This window comes from Malania oleifera, chromosome 9 (genome assembly GCF_029873635.1).
Source record: "Malania oleifera isolate guangnan ecotype guangnan chromosome 9, ASM2987363v1, whole genome shotgun sequence".
Taxonomy (NCBI): domain Eukaryota; kingdom Viridiplantae; phylum Streptophyta; class Magnoliopsida; order Santalales; family Ximeniaceae; genus Malania; species Malania oleifera.
Genome location: NC_080425.1, coordinates 87,385,399 through 87,408,427, shown reverse-complemented (window position 1 = coordinate 87,408,427; position 23,029 = coordinate 87,385,399). Strand labels below are relative to the sequence as shown.

The window sequence follows — 23,029 nt, the reverse complement described above, 5'->3', positions numbered from 1 at the left end:
AAAAAATGTTCATTAGAATGTACACTTACTCAAGGTTCATATGATGCGCCTCTGGGGAAGTGGTGACTTTTGGTGCTTGTGAAATATGAGCACAATACCCTTTTCCCTTTGAGATGTCTCTTGATGACCTTGTCATCTCACAGGCGTGCTTTAATTTTTTCAATTGGATATCCTACAAAGTTAAAAAGAATATTCTTGAGGTAATAGAATTCTACTGGCCTGTGACACAGTAGCCTCCATGGCTCCATGAGTAGCTACAATACTTGCAGCGACTTTTGTACACACGAGGCGGAGATGATTTCAAAGGCGATGGTTTAATCTGAAGATTTCTGCTCTCACCATGAGCGTATAATTTGGACGAATGGCCAAGTATGACATTCAAAATGCCCCTGCCATTCCCAAGCATTTCACAAATTCACCCTCTTATATTCCTGGACGATTTGATTAAACACATATTCATTAAGATCAGCAGGAGAATGCTCATTTCGAAAGAATCATGATTCCCACTTCATTCTGAACAACCAAACAATGGAAATAAATGGAGATTCCAATCCCAATACACGGCAATGGGGCTTCTACTGACTTTGCACGTAACTTCTGATGGTACCACATTGAGAATAAGCACCAATGCGGCATTTGAAATACTAAACACAAAACTCAAGCCCCATCATTCCAACATTTTCAGATAAATTCCTTATAAATGTTACAGAAATTTATGCAGGGAGAGAGAGAGAGAGAGAGGGAGAGAGAACAAAAAACCTTCGGCCACATCACACCTCCCAGCACCAATAAACCGCGATAATATTTGCAGGCAACATTGGTAAGACCTAGCGGAAAACAACGAGAACTGGATGTCAAAACTCTACATCAATCCAAATCGAGGAACTCCATCCTCTTTCTCATTGAACCTTTGAGATCTGTAGCCTCCCTTTCTGCTTTCTGTGCCTATAGACAATATAATAACATGCCATTGTCAAGAAGACAGAACAAAAGAAAAATATGCATCCTGCAACTCTGAGGCACAATTCAAATGTCCAAAACTCCACCAACTGAAGTATAAATCATCCAACACAATGCTTAGTATGGAATGAGATGAGAGAAAGGAAATGAAAATTCATATGACAAAATATGTAAAATCATAAAGATGAATTTTCATTCCGTTCTTGCATACAAAATAAGTCATAAATCTTGAGGAACAAAGTTTCTTATTCATCACCTATCATTTACAGAAAATAAATGCTATTTACTATCAACTGTCCCTACCCCACTGTACACTGGACATGGAAGATAACATATTTACCACATGACACGTCCTCTCTCACGCTTCCTATCCTATTTAGTACAAAACCATGTAATAAATTACAACTCCTCTTAAAACAATCATCTAACAGCTAAAAAAATCATAATTGGGTAATTCCCCAATTATATACTATTCAATTAATTTCCTTCTCTTGTTTCTTGTTGCTTTTTATACTATTTTTTTGTTTGTTTGTTAAACTTTGTGTAATTCCATATACATATTCAACAAAGGTTTTTGTTCAAATTTGATTACGTAAATAAGATTCCCATCAATGTTGCTTCTAATCCAATTACTTCAATCTGTTTCAATGTTGCTGTTAGGCCAATAAACATTGAATAGCTCCTCTAATTGGACTTTAAAAAGTGATTACTTTCATATATTGTTTGCTTAAGTGTGGGCTATCAGACAGGGCTTGCAATTAGCCTGGGAAAATTCAGGACATAGAAAAATAGTCATCAGTACAGATTCTTTTACTAGTTACTGAAGATATCAACCAGCCCGTTCTTCAAGAAAAACACTGAACCTGGGTTCGGGAGCATGTAACTTGAACTTGGCTTTACACAATATGGGCAAAATATAGTATAAAATTATATTGACTTGCATTCAAATCCAAAAAATTCAAATATAGGTCTCGAAATCAATGCTTCCAAACATTACATAAGACAAATTTTATCCAAGCATGCATGGATTTAGTGTGGCACAGTTGCGACTCAATAAATCACATATCAGAGGAAAACAAGTGCGCAGACTGATTAGCAGACTGCTATAGACTACCCCAGGGGCCTTAATAGTAGTCACACCCCCCACAAGAATTTCTTGCATTGCTACCCGCAGATTTTAAGAGCACTGCAAGGCGCCTTTTGAACTGTTTATAATTTCTAATTTCTGTTTTTTGTTGATTTGTTTGTTTTTCACTGTTCATCCTCCAAGTGGAAAGTAGATCTAGTAACCCAGTACAATGCTAAAAAATATGAAAAACTAAAAAGGTGACACTTCAGTAGATTATATGCTTTAAAAATGAGATACATTGGAGTGGCAAGTAAGCGGACAAGCTCGGTCCTTGAGTGACAGCTTGTGCTATCTTTATCACAGTGTCATTATCGTCACTAAAGTTGTGAGGCAAGAAAAAATATAAAAAGAGAAAAAGAAAAAAGGCAATTACCCTTCTAATCTCAGGCACTGAGACACGAGACATACGTGGGGGAAGTTCCTCCTTATCCAAGTCCTAACCAAGCAAAAGAAAATCTTTAAGAAATAAAATATGTTCAAATATACAAAAACGAGGGGTAACTAATAAAACAATATACCAGCTCGCCAATTAGAACAACATTTTCCCCACGGATTACATAGAGGCCTAACGGGATGTCACAATAAAGATCCCCAACAATTACTCTCTCACATGCATCCCCAAGGACAGCATTGGCTGCATACAATATGAAAAATAGGCATTCCTCAGTTGATCAATTATTAAAAATATGCAATTGGACAATAAGGGCACAGCAAGATAAAAGTAAGGTACCAAATTGATCAAAAGAACGGAGTATTCCCAAGAGCTTTCTGCCATCTCGCAGCAATACAAGAAGTTTTTCTGTAAAATTAATATAAGCATATAACCCCACATCATTGTTGAGACAATAATTCACATTGCCACACAATTCTAGAGTTAACAACCCACCCAAAATATTTAAAAGTAAAAGAGTTAACATTCTACTGATATTTTCTGTATATAGGTATTTCACTGTATTTGCAGTTCTCATGTAAAGGCAGAAAATTTGAAGCAGTGAAGAAAAAACCCAATGAAAAAAAAAAAAATGCTAATATCACATCTTTCTGCCAGTTTCTGATGACAAAAATCCACAGATTTCTGTATATTTTACAATAGTCACATCACCTTGTCTAATAGATATGAAAGGAGTGCTGTTAAGCATTAACGGCAAGTTAACATTAAATCAAAACATGAGTCTCAAACTAAAACAGTAAAAAGAAAATGAAAGAAAAACTTAAAAACACAACACAGAGAAGCATAGAAAGGATGGCATGAAGTCATGAACAGTAACGACTAGATGGAGAATAAAAAACAGAAGTAATGATGCCACAACAATATTTATACCAGCATTAAAATCAATCTTGGAATTAAATAGGTACTTGAAATTATTACATGATAATTTTCATCTGAGCCAAAGAGCAACCACAGAAATGGATAAAAGACAACATGAAAAGGATAAAAGAGGAAAAGAAATGACCATGCACATGCAAGCAAACACATGCATAGAGTCCACTTTGTCTCTTCCCCACATGACACTAAAGAAGCATAGGCATGCTAAAAGCACACATATCAACACACAAAAATAAATCATTGGCCAGTTAGAGAAGTTAAATACTGTTACACATTTATTACAGTTCTTCAAGAACGTGGTCTTCTGATTGAACATTTCACGTAATATTGGGCACTAACAATAAAGCAAATGCAGTTCTAAGCCACACAGAGCAGTCTAGTATATACTTGAAAATTGCATCTGTGATGCCTATAGGATACTATTTATGGCACATTCCCCATATGTACTATAAGTACGTTATCTAATTTATCTGTACACCAAGCACATACAGTATTTGCAGAGCTTAACAAATTTAACAGTTGTATGAAAGATTTTCCAGGATCTAGCTTAAAGGTTCTTTAAAGCTAAATGAATACATTTAGAATCTCTCTTCAGCATTCTTTTTCTATCCTGGACATTTCAAAATTCAAAACCAAGTTTTTCCCAACTGAGGGAAATTTGATGTAGAACAAAAAGAAATGACCATGCATATGCATGCACACAAATGCATAGTCCACTTTGTCTATACTCCACATGACACTTGCAAAGCAGTTGTAAAAATCAGAACCCCCAAAAGAACACATACTAACACACAAAAAATCAATCACAGTCAGTCAAAGAAGTTAAGGGCCTATTTAATTGTGGAAATGGTTTTCATTTTCCTTTTGGAGTTTTTTAATAGAATTATAGAAATGCAAGCTAATTTTTCAGTTTTCCAGACCTGTATTAAAAAGGTAGAAAGTAAAGGATTTGTTTGGTTGTGCAAAACAAATTTCATTTTTCATTTCTAGATTTCAATTAAAAACAAAAGAGACATCATGTTTTTCAGTTCTACAAAAATTATATAAGATGGCATTTTTTTTGTAATTACTTGAATAATTGGAAAAGGAAATAAAACTATTTTCCACAAGTGAACACTGCCAAAACTTTCTATTTTTTCCAGTTCTTTTTACACAAATGCTGCAAACCAAAAAAAAACAAAATAAAGGTTTTTGTGGTAATGACCGTAATGTATTGGGAAACTAAAAATGGAACATGAGAATGTTTCCCACAACTAAAAAAACCTTAAATATTGCTGTCCATTTATTATACAGTTATAGTTCCCCAGGAAATATGCTCTTCCAAAGAAAAACATTTCCTCTAATATTGTGCGTTGAAAATAAAGCAAATGCAATTATAAGCACCTCATAGTATATGCTTCACATGTAAACAATATATGTTGATCACACTCACACGAATTGCATTGTTAATGCATATGGGATACAATATATGTCACATTCAATATATGTACTACAACCACACATATTATTTGCAGAGTTTTAACATATTGGTGCAAGATGGATTTTCCAGAGATATACTGTCTTGAAGGTTCTTCAAAGCTAAAAGAACACATTTAGTGGATCTGTACAGCATTCTTTTGCTGCCTCAGGTATTCCAAAATTCGCGAATCGAGATCAATTTTGCCATATCATGGGTAGACTTTTGTTGGAAACTAATTCAGAAGAATTAGATCAAGGGATTGCTGGGTCCAAAAACCAAATGTGTATAATTTATTTAGCAATCATTACACATCCTTTATTTAGTAATTTTTGTATCAATGAAGAAAATCTTTATTAGCTGGGCATCAACGGGAAGTCACCCAGTGGTACAAAAAGTCATCCACTCTGTAGGGTGTTGCATACATCAAGAATTACATTATGATAACTCACAATATGCCTGCTATGCCAGCTCGAAAAATCAGCAACTCACTACTCTTTGCAAATCTGAAGTGGAATAACTGAATCTTTGAAGGCTCTCTTATTTCTTACTTTCAAGCACACCAAAAAGGAATGGGATTCAAAGCCGTTTGCTTCTCCTTGGTGGAGTTGATGCCTTTCCAAGCCCAAATCTCCCCTCACAAAATTTGCAGTAACACCACTGATATCCAATGAAGGACAGAGCCATGTCCCACAAATTTCTTGTCCAGGGGCAGTGGAGAAGGGTGTCATTTATTGATTCTGCGTCAGCCATACAAAGAAAACATCTATTGGTTACTGTCAGCCCAATTTTCTGTATCATCCATACAAAGAAAACATTTATTGGTTAGAGTTGGACCCCTTTTTTGTAGATTGTCAAAGGTTACAATTTTTCCATGTGAAGACTCCCAAACAAGAAAGGCAACCTTTGAAGGGGCTACTGTCTTCCAAATATGAATCCAAGGGGAGTTGTTGCAATTTATTCCCATTGGAGAGAGCTTCTTCTAGAAAGATTTAACAGTGAATTCCCCATTTCCCTTCAAAGCCCAAATTGGTTCATCAGGGGTGTTTTGGTACGGGAAATAATAAAGATTGCTGAAAAGTCAAAGAGTGCATGAAGTTCCCAATCTGCCACATTCCTGGTAAAAGGAATATTCTAGAAAATCCCCTCATCAAAGATTTGGAGATAATAAACGATAAGAACATCTTTTTCACAAGACAAATGCTTCATTTAGTTTGTAGCAGGCTTGTCTGTATTTGGGGTTGGTTTGCAATATAAGTGTCTTTTAAGGGTCTATTTGTAATTTCCTGCATCTTTAGGGATTCATGCTTTCTTATAAGTAGGTGCTAAAGCTACGTAAGAGGTAGTTTTTGTAAATTTGAAAATTGAATTGGTGAACGTGTGTTTTACCCCATTGTCCCTCCTCCGGCCTCTCTCTTCTTCCCCCTTCCTTCTTCCTTCTTCCTTCTTCTTCTCCTTCCCTTCTCTTGTATATTCTCTTCCTATCTCTCTCTTGAGTCTTGATGCTAATTATCTTTTTATTCTTCCCTTCTCCTATCTACTTCTCTTCCAATCCCTCTCTTGACTCTAATACCAAATTGCTGTTCTGCATCACATAGCCTCCCAAGAAACAACTATGCACCAACATCACACATCACTAAAGAAAACATCCTAGCTAAAAAACACTCAAGTGAAGAGTGACATGTCTAAGTTCACCGCCCAACTTGACAGCATGAATAAAAAATCCGAAGAACCCAGACGTTCCAAAGCAAGCAAAGACTGAATCTGAGTTTAACAACGCGCAGTAAAACTTCAAAGAAAAAAAAAAACTGAATACCTAAAGCACTAAAAATCGAAACTTTGGCATGTATTTTAAGGTCAAACTAGGAAGTAAGAGAGAGAACTTACTATCGAGATAATTGGCAAGAGAAGTGGATAGATAAATATCTTCCGGGCCTGCCCAAGACATTGAGCTTTAACTTTAAGTTTTTCGGTATCTCAAAAAGCACCGAAAAATTCTCCAAAAACGAAACAAATGGCATTGGCAGCGCAGATATATCTCTGACGCCTCCCCAGTCACTGCATATCAAACTTCTTCACAGAAAAAAAAAATTCCTACAATCAGAGCTAAGTAACAACGCCTCGGACCAATCCCAACCCAAAAGAAAAACACAAGAGACACTCTCTGCGAAACACTGCAACTCAAAATCCTAATTAAGATACTCCAACCACCAAACCCTAAGACCCATCTCTCCTTCAGATCTAAAATTTCTACTCGAAAAAACAAAAACAAAAAAATTCAAAAGCCTCAGAAATCAAGGTCACGATTTTCCTCCTCGGACTAAATAAAACTCGGAGATTTCGAAGGAAAAATATTAAAATCTAAAAGCACTCAGACCCAATCGCTCAAGAAGAGTTGACAGGAACCAAAAATTACTGCGAACAAGAGACACAGAGAAATAATTCACAGAGAAAATGCGGGAAATTTAAGTAATTGAAGAGAATTCTAGGGTTCGGACCTGCCCGAAGGGAATCAGCTTTATTTGTTCTTCCGTTCCATTTGATTGACGAGCGTATTTTAATATTTTATTGGACGGAGAGTTGGAAGCGTAGTAGTGATTAGGAGAGCACGAGTGCACGAGGTAAACCACGTGGATGAATCCTACTGGCTTCGTTTTGAAAATAGTCGAAGTGGAGATTTTGACTTGTAACGTGTCTACAATTTTTTTTCTCTTGAAATTATGAGTATTAAACGAAATTTATATTAGTTTTGTAAAATTTGTATTTACTATTATATATATATATATATATATATATTCTCTTGAAATTATAAGTATTAAATAAAATTTATGTTAGTTTTGTAAAATTTCTATTCATTGCTATATGTCAAATTGACATCACAGACATTGTGTCACTATTATTTATTAAGAACCTACAAAAACTACAAATTTGAAGACCTATGAAATCAACTATATAAATTATTTTCCGTCAATTTATATAAGGATGTTATCTTAAACTATCTAAAGAACAATTAAATCATTTTTCACTTCTTGTGTGTAATTCAGCTAATTGTTAATTCAATTTTCAGATTTTAATCAATTATAAAATAATAAGAATCTGATTTTACCTAAACATCAACCACAATCACACCTAAAAGAAAACTTGTTTATTTTAATATGTGCGTGTATGCTAAGCCTGAACAAGAAAAATATATGTTCACCAATCTAATATTCAGCAAAATATAAACATGTCAATCACACAATCCACAAAAACACATTTACGTGGTTCGGCCCAAAAATTGGCCTACATCCACGGCAGAAACTCACATTTGGAGATACTATATTAAATCCGGCGAAATAAATATACATACACAGATTTACCCTTTCTTTGCTTACCAACCTCCTCTGGAAATCAACCCAAGAATGACGCAAGAAACCTGCTCTTCGCACCTGCAAAGAACCCTAGATTTCTCCCTATATTCTTTCATGATTTCCCTAAAAGAAACCCTCCCAGACCTGTCGACAATGGTCTACCCTGCCTTTATTAGAATCGTCATCCCAAGAAAAACACGGAATACTGTCGACAAATCCCAATCTAGCAACAGAACAACCCTCGATCAACACTACCTATTCCCTACATCCTATACTCTGATATGTACTCAACAATACTCCTAATCAAGTCTACAAGACCTAACAACCTGGTTAACTCTGATACCAAGCTGTCACGCCCCGAACCCGAAAATAGGACCCGGGGTGAATTTAAAAACCTAAGCTGTCTCTGTATCAATTAAAACATACCTGATACATTACAATTAAGAAGGTCCGACCCCGTGGGGTACACGATTGCCCTGTATACATACACATATCAATCCATACTCATCAAATACGCAGCGAATACGGTCTTTTATACATACACAAGATCATACCAGAGTCTATACAACTAGGACATACATTCTCATAATTACAACACATACCCCAGGTGTCTACAAAACCATCCTGACAACCTGGATGCCAAAACTCGTACCTAGAAGGTACTAGCAGTAGCTACGATACCCTTGCTTCCCGACGCTAGGATGCTACTTACCGCTACCTGAAGGCCCTGAAAATATTGTACGTACATTCGGGGTGAGACACCTCTCAGTAAGAAAGAAAGCAGTTTATATCAGTGTGTGACATACCAGTGTTATTTACATACATCATAACATTATACATACGATACAGTTTGAAACAATTCATACAGTTTCATACTTTTCCATACAGTTCCAGTATTTTCACAAAAATCATTCCAATTCATACGATACCCAACATACATACATACGGTTAGTGTCGTCACACTAGTTTGCAACTATACCAAGTCACCTTGTCTCACAGCGATTACATTGCTACATACACAACTACACTGCGACGATCAAGGCCCAATGGTGAATCCATTGCATCATACGTAACTACACAAGGTCACCTAGTCTCACAGTGGTTACGTTTCTACACATGCAACTACAAAGATCTACTACTCAGGCCCAATAGTGAATCCATTGCTACATACGCAACTACACAAGGTCACCTAGTCTCACCCCGATTACATTGCCACGTGACAACTACGTTGCAATGACCTAAGCCCACAGTGAATCCATTGCTACAAACGGTGTAGATCACACCATCGATGACCAGCCGAATCATACTAGTGATATTTCACACCCTGGATATAGAGCCAGCCACTCTCGGCGTATGGTAATTAGCCGCCACTACCCGATTTCAAAAAACCTGGAATCATTTTGGGAACTCACGTCCCTATACATTTCAACGTACAGTAATAAACCATCACATAGCTGTTTCACAAATATCTGGAACAACATACATACATTCATGTGTACCACACTTATTTGGTTTACGGCAAATCATATCGTTTACAATTCCAAGTATACAGTTTATGCAAATATGGATTACGGTCACCTCAATAATACAGTTTTAAATAAGACAAGCAGTTTTCCAACCAAAGTAGAGATGATACCCGAAATCCCCAATTTTTTCGAAACTGTAACCCGAAAATCCCACATTTTTACCCGATAGATTTCCCCAAATAAGTAGTCAAAACATACATACGATCGTAGCCTACAAGCTTACCGATCTTGATTTCAAAAATGGACTGATATAAACAGAATCCCCTTACCTTAACCCGAAAACCAACTCCGAACTCTACGGTCCTCAAAAGTATGAACCGCGACCCCGAAACCTACAAACCACAGTACGAAACATACTTACAATCCGTACTGCTATATATTTACCGAATAAGAAATGAAAATCGAGCCTTACCTCGATTTTGGCCTGAAACCCGAAAACACTCGAATCGAGATTCCGATCTAGTAGAAACGTAGAGAATCCTTCGCTGATCCTCGCAGTAACTTTAGATTTACTATTCCGATGACAAATGGCGAAGGAATCGAAGAGAGAGAGAGAGAGAGAGAGAGAGAGAGAGAGAGAGAAAAAAAAAACCAAAACTTAGCTATGAAGCAAGCCCAAAATATCCTTATAAAGACCTTTGACCCAAGGGATTTCGTCGACGAATTGGTCTTCTCGTCGACGAGGTCTTCAGGGATTTCGTCGACGAGGCAGCAATTTCGTCGACGAACCCTGATATTTAAATTTCCCTGAACCCCTCGGTTTTTTCTTGTCGACGAACCTCTGAATTTCGTCGACAAAAAGTCTACTACCTTCATCGACGAATTTTGGCCTCGTCGACGAAGTCTACAGAAGTCCATACTTTACTCCTATTTTACGTAATTACCCTGTACAATACATGTAGTGACCCGAAGAATAATAATATTTTAATAATAAGAGGAAGAGAAAATAGAAACAGAAACAGAAGGAGGCCGTAGATTTCATCAACGACATTGCATTTTGGAGATAATATTAAATAATCAAAATTTCAGAAAATTGCTAGGCTTCGTCGACGAATATAGGGTTTCATCGACGAAGGCCTTAAGGATTTCGGCGACGAAGCCCTGTGTTCGTCGACGAGAAAATATCGAGAGAGGGTCTAGGGCGGTCTGAATTTCATCGACGAATACAGGGCTTCATCGATGAATTTTATGAAAGACTCGTCGACGAGGTGACGTGTCTCATCGACGAATCTAGCTGTATAAAAGGCGAGAAACTGGGATATTTCTCATTTCCCTCGCTGCTCTCTCTCTCCTCTCTCTCTCTCTCTCCTACGACTCTATCTCCCTTCTCTCTTCATTTTCGGCCCCACCAGTCGTCGGATTGACGATCCGAAGCTACCATGACGCTCCTGGTGGAGTTCCCTACGCATCTACCGGAGGGGATCGTCGGGAAATCGAAGTTGGAAATCATCCCAAATTCAGGGTAAGGCCTTTTAGTCTCCTTTTGGCCTTATGGTAGTTATATGAAATGATACAGGCAGAAAAATACTAATGTTTAGTTCTGAAAAATATTGGTTTTAGGGTGTTTTGTAGTAGGCCCTGCGGGTATCGGGTTAGAGTACAGTAGGGGTTTTTCAGAGATAAGGTAAGGGATATATGTTATGCTAGGAAATTTCTAAATATTATGCAGTATATTTATTTATGAAAATTATGTACTCAAGTATGGTGTGGCTTAAGAATAGGTATGTAGTATGGGAGTATGTTTTATGAGTTGTAGTTTCATGATTTTATGTATTTCAGTGCTATGATTATGTGAATTACAGTATCATGATTTTACAGATTTTAACACCATGATTATACGAATTACGGATACAATATTATGATTACATAGTTCTAGTATTATGTTTTACAGAGTTTAAAGCATGTCATGTTTTCTATTACCATAACATTCAAAGTATACAGATAGAGCATTTACAGAATATATAGACAATTATACAGAGATGGCATCGAGATGCTACAATTATAGTATGTACAGAACAAAAAGATAACGTTATGGTAATTTTGAAAACATGATGAGAATAGTGAAAGAGTATATATATGAATATGTATATGGTATCAGACCCTGTTGGACCATACAGTTTACAAAGCACGGTATCGTAGCTACATGCAGTATACAGTTTACAGAGTGCAACCGCCTATTCAAATAATAGGCTGTAGGTCGATCGCATAGTGCCCTTGAAGTGGACAAACTCCCCATCAGATATGGGTAGAGGTGGGCAGATTGACTGAGGGAGTATAGTGATTTACCTGGTCGGCCAGCCAGTGTAGATCCCGCCTACGGGCCGCACAACCTTGTCATGAGGGGTTAAATCATGACATACAGATATCAATAGGGAAAAGTTTACAATTATTATTATGTATATTCTGATTTATAGAGACAAGGGAATTACTTATGTATGTTAGAAGTATTTCGAATAGTAACTTAAATATAGATGTGTTAAATGACATTAAAATGGTAATGAATATTATGATTTGTATTGTATTTATAGATCCAAATATACATGATTATATGGAAACGAATTTTTATGATATGATGACTCATTTGCCACAAACTAGTAATATATCGTCTTACTGAGCGTTGGTTCATCCCAGTGTTGAAACCTTTTTCAGGTGATCAGGTTGGCGAGCAGATCAGACTTGTAGGTAGAGGGGCGTCTGTAGTGCCCTAACAGCAAAGTGAGTACAGTGGAGGGTTTTTGTTTTTGCCCTAACTAGCTAAGGGCCATTTTGGGGATTTGGTAACACATGTATATATTCTTTTGAGAAACATGATAGCACTCTGGTATTGTACAGTATGGTATATCATTATGTATGGAAATGTTTATTTGTATTATGCCTCTCGCTGCTTAGGATAATGTTATGGTATCAGAGTATGATAATTATTACAGTGGAAAAAAAATCATATTAATTAAGCAGGTCGTGACAATACAAATTCAGGTTCTTACACCCAACGTCGAACACGCTCCTCCTGCTGTCTCCCTCTCGTGCGTGCTCCACACACTCCTGCGCGGCTACTGAAGGAACCCTCGGTTCTGCAGGTGCTCTCTCTCGCGGCTGCTAAAGACTCTCGCAACTGAAAGGGAAGACGTCTCTCACGGCTAGAAAAGGGAAGACCTACTCTATGCTGAAGTTTTTTAGGCTGCCAAAACCGCAAGAAGAAAAACCCCTGCCCCTGCTGTTTCATTTACAACTAAACAAAAAAATCAAATTACAACAATGCCCCCCTCTTAACAGCTTAAGACACAGCAGCCGTCTGATATTTCCATCAAATGAATAGCTAGGATTTTTCTTCAACTTGACACTCCAACAAGTCTCCACCTTGGCAAGCTTATGACGCTTGCACCTCCTTAGCATCTCCTATGGCGGTTCCTGAAAAACAAACACTAGAAACTTCCAAGGTTAACCAAGTTCGAACAATGTTCAAACTTGGATTTGGGTACTGCTTTAATCATCATATCCAAAAGATTATCCTCCATTGAAATTTTCCTTACTTCTATTTCTCTACTAGAAATAATATCTCTCACAAAATGCAGCCTAACATTTATATGTTTGAACCTATCATGATAAACATAATTCCTAACCAAATGAATAGTGCTTTGATTGTCACAATAAATTATAACAGTTCCACTATACATTCCTAGCACTAGGCATGGTCCTTTTATCTATATAGCCTCCTTAAAGGCTTCAGTCATGGAAATATATTTAGCCTATGTGGTAGACAAGGCTACCACCAACTGCATGTGTGATTTCCAACTAATAGCATTACCTAAAAAAGAAAAAATCATACCAGACAAAGAATTCCTGGTATCTAGATTTTCAGCATAGTCAGAATCTACATATCTTTTTAACCCTATTTCACAATGCATATCCCTTTTACCAAATATTAATCCTTGCTGTTTTGTTCCAGACAAGTATTGAAAAATTTGTTTCAAAGCATGCCAATGTGGTTTTCCAAGTTTGCTTATAAATCTACTCACTTGACTTACAGTATAAGATAGATCAGGTCTATAACATACCATTGCATACATTACACTACCAACCATACTAGTATAAGGTATTCTATTCATAAACAGTGACTCATTTTCAGTTTCAGGACACTATTTTTTAAACAATTTAACATGTTGTGCAACAGGCATAGAAGTAGATCTAATATGACTCATTCCAAATCTTTTCAACACCTTTGAAATATAAGACTTTTGAGACAAGTAGAGACGCTTTTTATTCCTTTCTCTAGTTATATCCATACCAAGTTTTCTTTTAACTTGTCCTAAGTCTTTCATTTCAAATTCAGATTTAAGCATGCACTTAACTTGATTTAACATATCCATGTCTCCACAAGCAACCAACACGTCATCAGCATATAATAGCAAATATATATGACATTTATCACATGATTTAAAATAAACACAGTCATCATAATTGCTTCTACAGAAATCATTTTGAATCATGCAAGAATCAAATCGTTTATACCATTGTCTAGGTGATTGTTTCAATCCATATAAAAATTTCTTTAATAAACATGCATGATTTTTATTCATTTCCGTATCAAAGCCCTCAGGAGGTTGCATATAAACTATTTCTTCTAAAGTACCATGCAAGAAAGCAGTTTTAACATCAAGTTGTTCCAAATGCAAGTCATGTACAATAACAAAGGATAATAGAATTCTAATAGAACTATACCTCACAACGGGGGAAAATATTTCATTATAGTCTACCCCTTCCCTTTGTGTAAATCCCTTAGCCACTAACCTAGTTTTATATCTAGGTGGTTCAACTCCAGAGATTCCCTCTTTCCTCTTAAAGATCCACTTGGATCCTATAAGTTTCTGTTTTTTCCGGTTTAGGTACCATCACCCATGTCTTATTCTTGTTTAGAGACTCCATTTCTTCTTGCATTGCAAGAATCTATTTTTCAGCCTTTTTACTATCCATGGCCTCTCTAAAAGTCCTAAGCTCCACCTTAATTTCTGTTTCAGCAACAGAAAGAGCAAAAGCTGTCATACCAGCTTCCCCATACCTTTGAGGAGGTCTTATGACCCTTCTCTCCTTATCTCGTGCTAGAAGGTAGGTTTTACTCAATTCAGAGGTTTCTGTTTATGAGTTTTGCTCCTCAAAATCTACAACATCTGTTTCTAAATGGCTATGAGAAGTGGAGGGTTGCTCCACCTTAAGCTGTAGGTCACTAGTATCAAAGTGCTTAACACTTTCATCTGAATTTTCTAGTTTTCCCCCCATTTTAGTTTCATTAAAAACTACATCCCTGCTAATAATACATTTTTGTTTTCCAAGTTCTACAACCCAGAGCTTATAACCTTTAACACCCTCTGGGTATCCCATAAAAATGCATTTAATAGCCCTAAGTTCTAATTTATCAGTTCTAATGTGGGCATAGGCTACGCACCCAAAAACTTTTAAACCCTGATAATCAGCAAGTTTACGCGACCAAATTTCTTAAGGGGTTTTAATATTTAGAGCTGTGAAAGGACACCTATAAATAAGGTATACAACAGTGGTCATCGCCTCTGCCTAAAAGGTCTTGGGCAGACCTGAAGTGGCTAACATGCATCTTACCCTTTCTAGAATAGTCCTATTCATCCTTTCAATTAGTCCATTTTGTTGGGAAGCATCCCTAACAGTACTATGTCTAGCAATGCCCTCAGCTTTACAAAATTCAGAAAATTCATTTGACAAGTATTCTAATCAATTGTCCGTTTTCAGTGTTTTCACTTTTTTGCCAACTTGAGTTTCAACTAAAGTTTTCCATTCTTTATACTTTTCAAAAGTATCACTTTTATGTTTTAGAATATAAACACATACTTTCCTAGAAAAGTCATCTATAATTGACAGAAAATACCTAAAACCACCATGAGAACTAACCGTAGCAGGCCCCTACAAGTCTGAATGTATGTAATCAAGAGTCTATTTCGTGGTGTGAGTGGACTTCTTAAAACTAAACCTAGTAGACTTACCCAAGACACACTCCTCACAGAATGACAATTCCTCAAGTTTATCTCCAAGGAGCCTCTGTTTCTCCAGCTCCTTTAGGCCTTGTTGGCTAACATGCCCTAGCCTCTTATGCCACAAGGAAACCTAATTTTCTACCCTATGATTGATAGGTGAAGCCTCACCAATCACTATCTTTCCTACTAAAGTGTACAACCCATTCTTTAGCACCCCTTTCATCACTACCAGTCAACCTCTACATACTCTTAGGCTACCTCCTTCAGACTTAAACGTGTACCTTGTCTTATCTAAGCTACCAAGAGAAATCAAGTTTCTCTTCAGCTCAGGTATGTACCTCACATCTCTTAACACTCTTTCAATCCCATCATGCATTAGAAGTCTCACAGTCCCAATACCCTATATTTTACATGACTTATTGTTTCCTAGGATAACATGACCTCCTTCTAAGCATGTAAAAGACTCAAACCAGTTTTTTAATGGACACATGTGGAAGGAACATCCTGAATCTAATATCCATTCCTTTACTGAATCTTTATCACAGACGTTCAACACTTCCGCATTATCATACCCATCTAAAAGTACAGCTGCCTTACCCTTTGATTCAGAGGTGGTGGCATTTGCAACCTTTTTCCTCTTAGGGCAGTCCCTCTTAAAATGTCCTTCCTTGTGACATGCGAAACACTTTAATGCTTTGCTCTTAGACTTTGATCTAGACCTCTTGCCTTTTCCTTTCTTATCCCTCTTTTCAGACCTACCTCTCACATTTAACCCTTCCTCTGACCCTAACTTAGACTCAAACTTAGTGTGCAATTCCCTAGAGTGCAAAATGGCTTGCACATCTTCTAAAGTTAGCCTCTCTCTCCCATACATCATAGTTTCTTTAATATTTTCATATGTGGAATCAAGAGAACTCAATAAAAGAATTGTCTGGTCTTCTTTATCTATGCTAATATCAATATTAACTAGATCCAAAAGAATTTTATTAAATTCATCTAAATATTCATCAATAGATGTTCTAGGGGTCATTCTAAAGATGTAAAGTCTAGTCTTCTTATGAAGTCTATTTTCTAGGGATTTTGTCATGTACAAATTTTCTAGTTTTGACCACACTCTAGCTGTCGTATCCTCATTGGTAACTTCCCTAAGCACTTTGTCTCCTAAGGACAAGATAATGGCACTATGTGCCTTTTGGAGGATTTCGCGCTTCACTTTATCGGCGGAGCGTAAACCTAGTTTCCCCTCTTGTGAAGTGGAGGCTCCCTTTTTTTCTCCAAGAAGAGCCTCCTCAAGCCCCTGCTATACCAAGATGGCAAGCATCTTAATCCTCCACAAATCAAAGTCATTTTTTCCAATGAATTTTTCTATTTCAAACGTAGCAGTCCCCATCATATAGCTAGGCTTTGATACCACTTGTTGTGTGTAATTCAGCTGATTGCTAATTCAATTTTCAGACTTTAATCAATTATAAAATAATAAGAATCTGATTTTACCTAAGCATCAACCACAATCACACCTAAACGAAGAGCTGTTTATTTCAATATGTGCGTGTATGCTAATCCTGAACAAGAAAAATATATGTTCACCGATCCAATATTCAAAAAACATAAACATGTCAATCACACAATCCACAAAAACACATTTACGTGGTTCGACCCAAAAATTGGCCTACATCCATGGCAGAAACTCACCTTCGGATATACTATATTAAATCTGGCGAAAATAAATATACATACACAGATTTACCCTTTCTTGGCTTACCAATCTCCTTTGGAAATCAGCCCAAGAATGACCCAAGAAACCCCCTCTTCGCACCTGCAAAGAACCCTAGATTTCTCCCCATATTCCTCCCTAATTTCCCTAAAAGAAACCCTCCCAAGAAACTAAATCTGTGCATTACCTCCCCTTTACCTGAGCGTGCACCTTCGCTCGAGATCCCCAACGCTGGACACGCTCCTCTTGCCATCTCCCTCTCGCGCGCGCTTCTCACACTCCTGCGCGGCCGCTGAAGGAACACTCGGTTCTGCAGGTGCTCTCTTGCGCGGCTGCTGAGGACTCTCGCGGCTGAAAGGGAAGACGTCTCTCACGGTTGGAAAAGGGAAGACCTGCTCTGCGCTGAAGTTTCTGAGGCTACCAAAACCGCAAGAAGGAAAACCCCTGCCCCTGCTGTTTCATTTACAACTAAACAAAAAAAATCAAATTACAACAATGCCCCCCTTAATAGCTTAAGACACAGCAGCCATTTGATCTTTCCATCAAATGGATGGCCAGGATTTTTCTTCAGCTTGACACTCCAACATCACTAATGTTATGTCTAATTTATTTCAAATGATCAAATGATCAAACAATTTAAGTTGTCCATTGTAACGACCTCAAAATTCATACCATTATATATATATATATATACATCTATGAATTCACATCCATTCCTAAGTAACGAAAACATATATCATACAACCATTCACATGTTTACTATACAATACCAGAATCCAGAATATACAGACTATAGTCATACAAAAATGCCCTTCTATCATCATCTACTCAAAAATATACCCAATTTTGTCAAAAACTCACCCTAAACCAGGGCGACCAAACACTCTTTCTATTCACGAGCCTGATCTGCTCGCCTATCTAGCTCACCTGAAAAATGTTAGAGTAATGGGTGAGTCAACGCTCAGTAAGTGGAAATATGCTATTACTAGTGTGTGGCAACTAAGTTAAAAGTACTTTAAGATATAGCAACTGAACTATAGTGCAACAATCAATAAAACATATCTTTCATGCATATCTATCCTTCTCAATTTAACATATACTGTAATGTTTGTATTTTCTACTTTTCATACTGATAATATCATATTATACTCATCATATATTGTAATACTGTATACATATACATATCTGTGCTTATTCCATGGGACTCTGTACGTCATGATTTGACCCCTTATGACAGGGTTGTGCGGCCCGTAGGCGAGACTCTATCTGGTCGGCCCTCCAGATAAGTCAATATACTCTACACTACCTCAGCCCGGCCAAACTGCATCCTCTCCTAAGCGCGGGACTGGCTGCTACCTCGTCTAACCGGCCCCCTCTACCCAACGTACTGGGGAGCTGCATCCTTTCTGAGCACGGTTAGACGGTACCCACACACTATCTGAGATGTGTGGTTGCACTCTATCTGAATATAGCAATGGTACCGTGCTCTGTAAACTGTATCTATCTGCAATCTTTTCACAGGGATCTAATACTATATACATATATACATATAACTATTTTCGCTATGTTTCCAAAATTACCATAATGCTATATTTCTGTACTATAATTACTGTAAACTCTGTGTACTGTATCTGTAGCATCTTGATGCTACCTCTATATATATATCTGTCTATACCACTGTCTATGTTCTCTGTCTATATACTCTGTAGGTTATGGTAATAGGAACATGGCATACTTTAACTCTATGTATACTGCTCTATAATAAGCTATAATATAAATACTAATCTGAGTAACACTGTATACATGTATATGTATATATATATATATATATATATATATATATATATATATGTGTGTGTGTGTGTGTGTGTGTTTGTTTTATGAAACTACTCATATAAAACTGTATATTAATCTCTGTGAATATATATCTCTATATGTATATTCAGTATAGTATGATACTTTATAAAACTATACAAGTTTCTCTGTCACATGAAAATCTACTCAGGCCACACAAACATTTAAACTCACACACTGCAAATACTATATAATAAATTGGTATAAAAATGTGTCTATGAAATCTCTGATAGTATTATGAAAATTCCTAGCATAACATATTTCCCTTACCTTAACTTTGAAAAGTCCCTATAAAATTCTGGCTCTATACCCGCAGGGTTCCTAGCCCAACATCCTGAAAACGCAATCTCCCAAAACAAAACATTAGTATTTCTTAGTCTACATCATTTCCTATAACTGTCAGGAAATCAAAAACTGAATAAAAGACCTTACCTTGAATTTGGAATGAAATTCAACTTCGTTTTCCTGACGATCCACTCCGGCAGACTTGTAGAGAATTCCGCCAGGAGCATTGTGGAAGCTTCGGATTGTCGATCCGGCAACTGGTGGGGCCGAAATCGAAGAGAGAAGGGAGAGGATTCGTAGAGAGAGAGAGAGGGTGCTGGTAAATGGATAAAAATCCCGGTTTTCAAATATTTATACTGTCAGATTCGTCGATGAGACATGTCACCTCGTCGACGAGTCTTTCATTAAATTCGTTGACGAGTCCCTGTATTCGTTGACGAAATTCAGGCTGCTCCATACCCCCTCTCGGTATTTTCTCATTGACGAGGCCCTGTATTCGTCGACGAATTTTCTTATGTGCTCGTCAACAAAGCCCTGTATTCGTCGATGAAATTCCTTATGTACTCATCGACGAAGCCCTAGAAATTCCTTGAAATTTATTATTATTATCCCCAAAATGCGATGTCATCGACAAACGCGGAGCGTTCGTCGATGAAGTCTAATGCCTCTTTCTGTTCCTGTTTCCATTTTTATTTTTCTTCAATATTTAAATATCAGTATTTTTCGGGTCGTTACATCCATTTTTTTTTACTAATGTTATGTCTAATTTATTACAAGTATATTCATTTCTTAATCTAGCCAATAATATCATGCTATTCATCGACCTTAACATTTGAAAGTATTTTACAATCACATAGCACATTCGAAACACTCCTTTATTTTATTCAACCTATTTTTACTACATGCATTACATCGTTTTAATTTCTCATCTCGCTGCTATTTTATTCAACATGCTTTAACACTAAAAAATGTTTTTAAAAATATATATTATTTGTAACGACCCAAAGAATAATGATATTTAAATAGTAAAAGAAAGGGAAATGGAGACCGAAGCGTTCGTCGACGACATTACATTTTGGAAAGGATAAATCCCAGGAATTTTTCGGCTCCTCGTTGACGAATACAAGGGATTCGTCGATGAAAATATAATTGAGCTTGTCGACGAGGTGACGTGGCTTGTTGACGAGGAAATACCGAGGGGATGATTTTGGGGTTTCTGAATTTCGTCGATGAAGGGGAGAGTTCGTCGACGAATTTTGTATTAGCCTCGTCGACAAGGGCCACAATTTAAGTAGGCCTAAAGTTCATTTTTGGACGAAATTTTCTGCGCAAATCCTTTCTCTCTCCTACCCTTCGGTCCCTCCTCCTTCTCTCTTCAATTTCAGGACGGATTTTCACCGATTCGATGATCTGAAGCCACCACGACGCTTTTGGGAAAGCTCTCTGCAAGTCTACCGGAGCGGATCGTCGGTGGGGCTGAAGTGGAAACCATCCCAAATCCAGGGTAAGGTTTTCTACTCAATATTTGGATTTTTGAAAGTTGTAGAAAGTGATATACGCGTAGAAATACTGAACTTTAGTTCTGGGGAATGTTGTTTTCAGGGTATTGAATGGGGAACCCTGCGGGTGTGGGACAGATTTTCTTAGGGGCTTTTCAGGAATCAGGTAAGGCGATAAACTAAGTTAGTTCTTTTTAAGAAAATGTATGTATATATAGCATTTGATTTTAGGAAAGTAAATATGTTCATATATATGATTTATTCTTGAGAAAACACTGTTGAAAATGATGGTATGTTAAATATGCGGAAAACCTGTTAGTGTGGCATGATTAGAAATTGTTTTGAAATACTGTTTCTGGAAATGTGATTATGATATAGTTTTTTATAATGGAAAACCGGCGAATAAGCCGAAATTTTTATATGTTTTGCCAGCATATGGGTCGTGCTATGTGTATGATTTACTAGCGTACGAGCTGAGCTATGGATATATTTTGCCGGCGTACAGGTCGTGTTATGGATGTGATTTGCCAGCGTATGGGTTGTTCTATGATATGATTTGCGGACGTACGAGCAGAGCTATGGATGTGATTTGCCAGCGTACGGGCTGTGCGATGATTTGCCGGCTTACGGGCCGAGCTATGGTAAAATGTGTAATACCGACATACGGGCCGATAATTTTCATGACATACGTATATATGCAAAGTTATATGATTGATTTGATAATTAATGATATGAAATATCCATCTATCACAGTTTCAGTATATGTTATATGGTATCAGAACCTGGTTGGCTTGGTTTAGGCTAGCACTTGCACAGTATCGTTGCTATGTGTCCATGGCCTTCGTGATCATGATATTTGTGTTAACGCTGCTGTACGGAGTGGTGTGAGATTGAATGGTCGATGTGGTTTTTAAGAAGTGTGTGAGCATCCCTAGTGTACGGACCAGGTCTGGCAGACCCATCAGACTTACAGACTGTACTTTTGACTTGATAGTGGTCGACCAACCATTGTTAGGTCCCGCCTTCGGGCCACGCAACCCAGTCATGTGGGGGTAATACATGACAACATCCAGCTAACCTACCAGGAATGTTTTTGTGTTATTATTATTATATGAAATGAAATATGTTTATGATAATGCAGTATATTCTGCCATGTTTGATATATTTATGTTTTCCCAAATTTGACAAAACAATTATTGAATATGTTCTGTATGGTATATGTATAACACAGAATACTCATGTTGCCACACACTAATATTAGTTTATTTCCCTTACTGAAAGGTGTCTCACCCCTAAATTTCATAAACATTTCAGGAGCCCCTGATAGGAGAACGGGTAAAGCCCCGCTGATCTAGTACGGTTGGTTTGCCCTTCCAGAAGGGTAAGTATTTTGATAATGGTCGGATGTATTTTGTAGGATGGCCCTAGATACCTTTTGGGTTGTATATTGTGTACATATATATACAATAATTGTAACAACTCTGGTATTGTGATGTATGGTATATTGAGGTGTTTGTGATTTATGTTTCCTACTGCATAGGCTTCCGTGATGTATCCCTGGTACCCATGGGTCCAGGTAGATTATAATCTGCTGAGTTGAGGATTGTGATTTTATTATATATATAAAAAATGTGAAAAATAAGCAGGTCGTCACATTATTGATGAAGTGATTGTGACTTCGAGTGTATAATTAGCACAAAATAACTTTAAAATAGTATATACTTTTTTGTTAACTGAAAATATCCCAAACTCATATGGACGAGTAATCCAGGACCTTCTTTTAATTCATATCCTCCATTGTTTTAACTCTTAAATTGTTTTAAATAACAACTTTAGTTGAATAAAATTAATGGATATAAATCCTTAATTGTACTAACTAGAAATGTAAGGACTAAAATAGATTTAAGCTATTAGTCCAAAAACTAATTTA

The 23,029-nt window shown here is 37.0% G+C and overlaps 1 protein-coding gene across 6 annotated transcripts; it reads right to left on the bottom strand.

Annotated features, from left to right (window-relative positions):
- Positions 1–483: 483 nt before the first annotated feature.
- On the bottom strand, positions 484–7,493 carry LOC131164463 (sm-like protein LSM1B). Of its 6 annotated transcripts, none has more exons than XM_058121669.1 (6): positions 7,371–7,493; positions 6,760–6,942; positions 2,820–2,888; positions 2,608–2,723; positions 2,463–2,525; positions 484–945 (listed from the first exon to the last, which is right to left on the bottom strand). In XM_058121669.1, exons 2-6 carry the CDS (start codon positions 6,818–6,820, stop codon positions 868–870), a joined length of 387 nt encoding a protein of 128 aa, XP_057977652.1. In that variant the 5' UTR covers positions 6,821–6,942; positions 7,371–7,493; the 3' UTR covers positions 484–867. The 6 variants fall into 6 exon arrangements, with proteins under 6 accessions (XP_057977652.1, XP_057977653.1, XP_057977648.1 ...); XM_058121670.1 differs by having other exon boundaries at positions 6,760–6,945; positions 7,371–7,443; XM_058121665.1 differs by having other exon boundaries at positions 484–2,525; positions 6,760–6,945; positions 7,371–7,439.
- Positions 7,494–23,029: the final 15,536 nt, after the last annotated feature.

Coding starts and splice junctions, on each gene's coding strand:
- LOC131164463 (XM_058121665.1), bottom strand. CDS start 6,820: ATGTCTTGGGCAGGCCCGGAAGATATTTATCTATCCACTTCTCTTGCC. Junction 2,889..6,759: donor TCTTGCCAATTATCTCGATA/GTAAGTTCTCTC, acceptor TTAATTTTACAG/AAAAACTTCTTGTATTGCTG. Junction 2,526..2,607: donor TTGTTCTAATTGGCGAGCTG/GTATATTGTTTT, acceptor TTGCTTGGTTAG/GACTTGGATAAGGAGGAACT.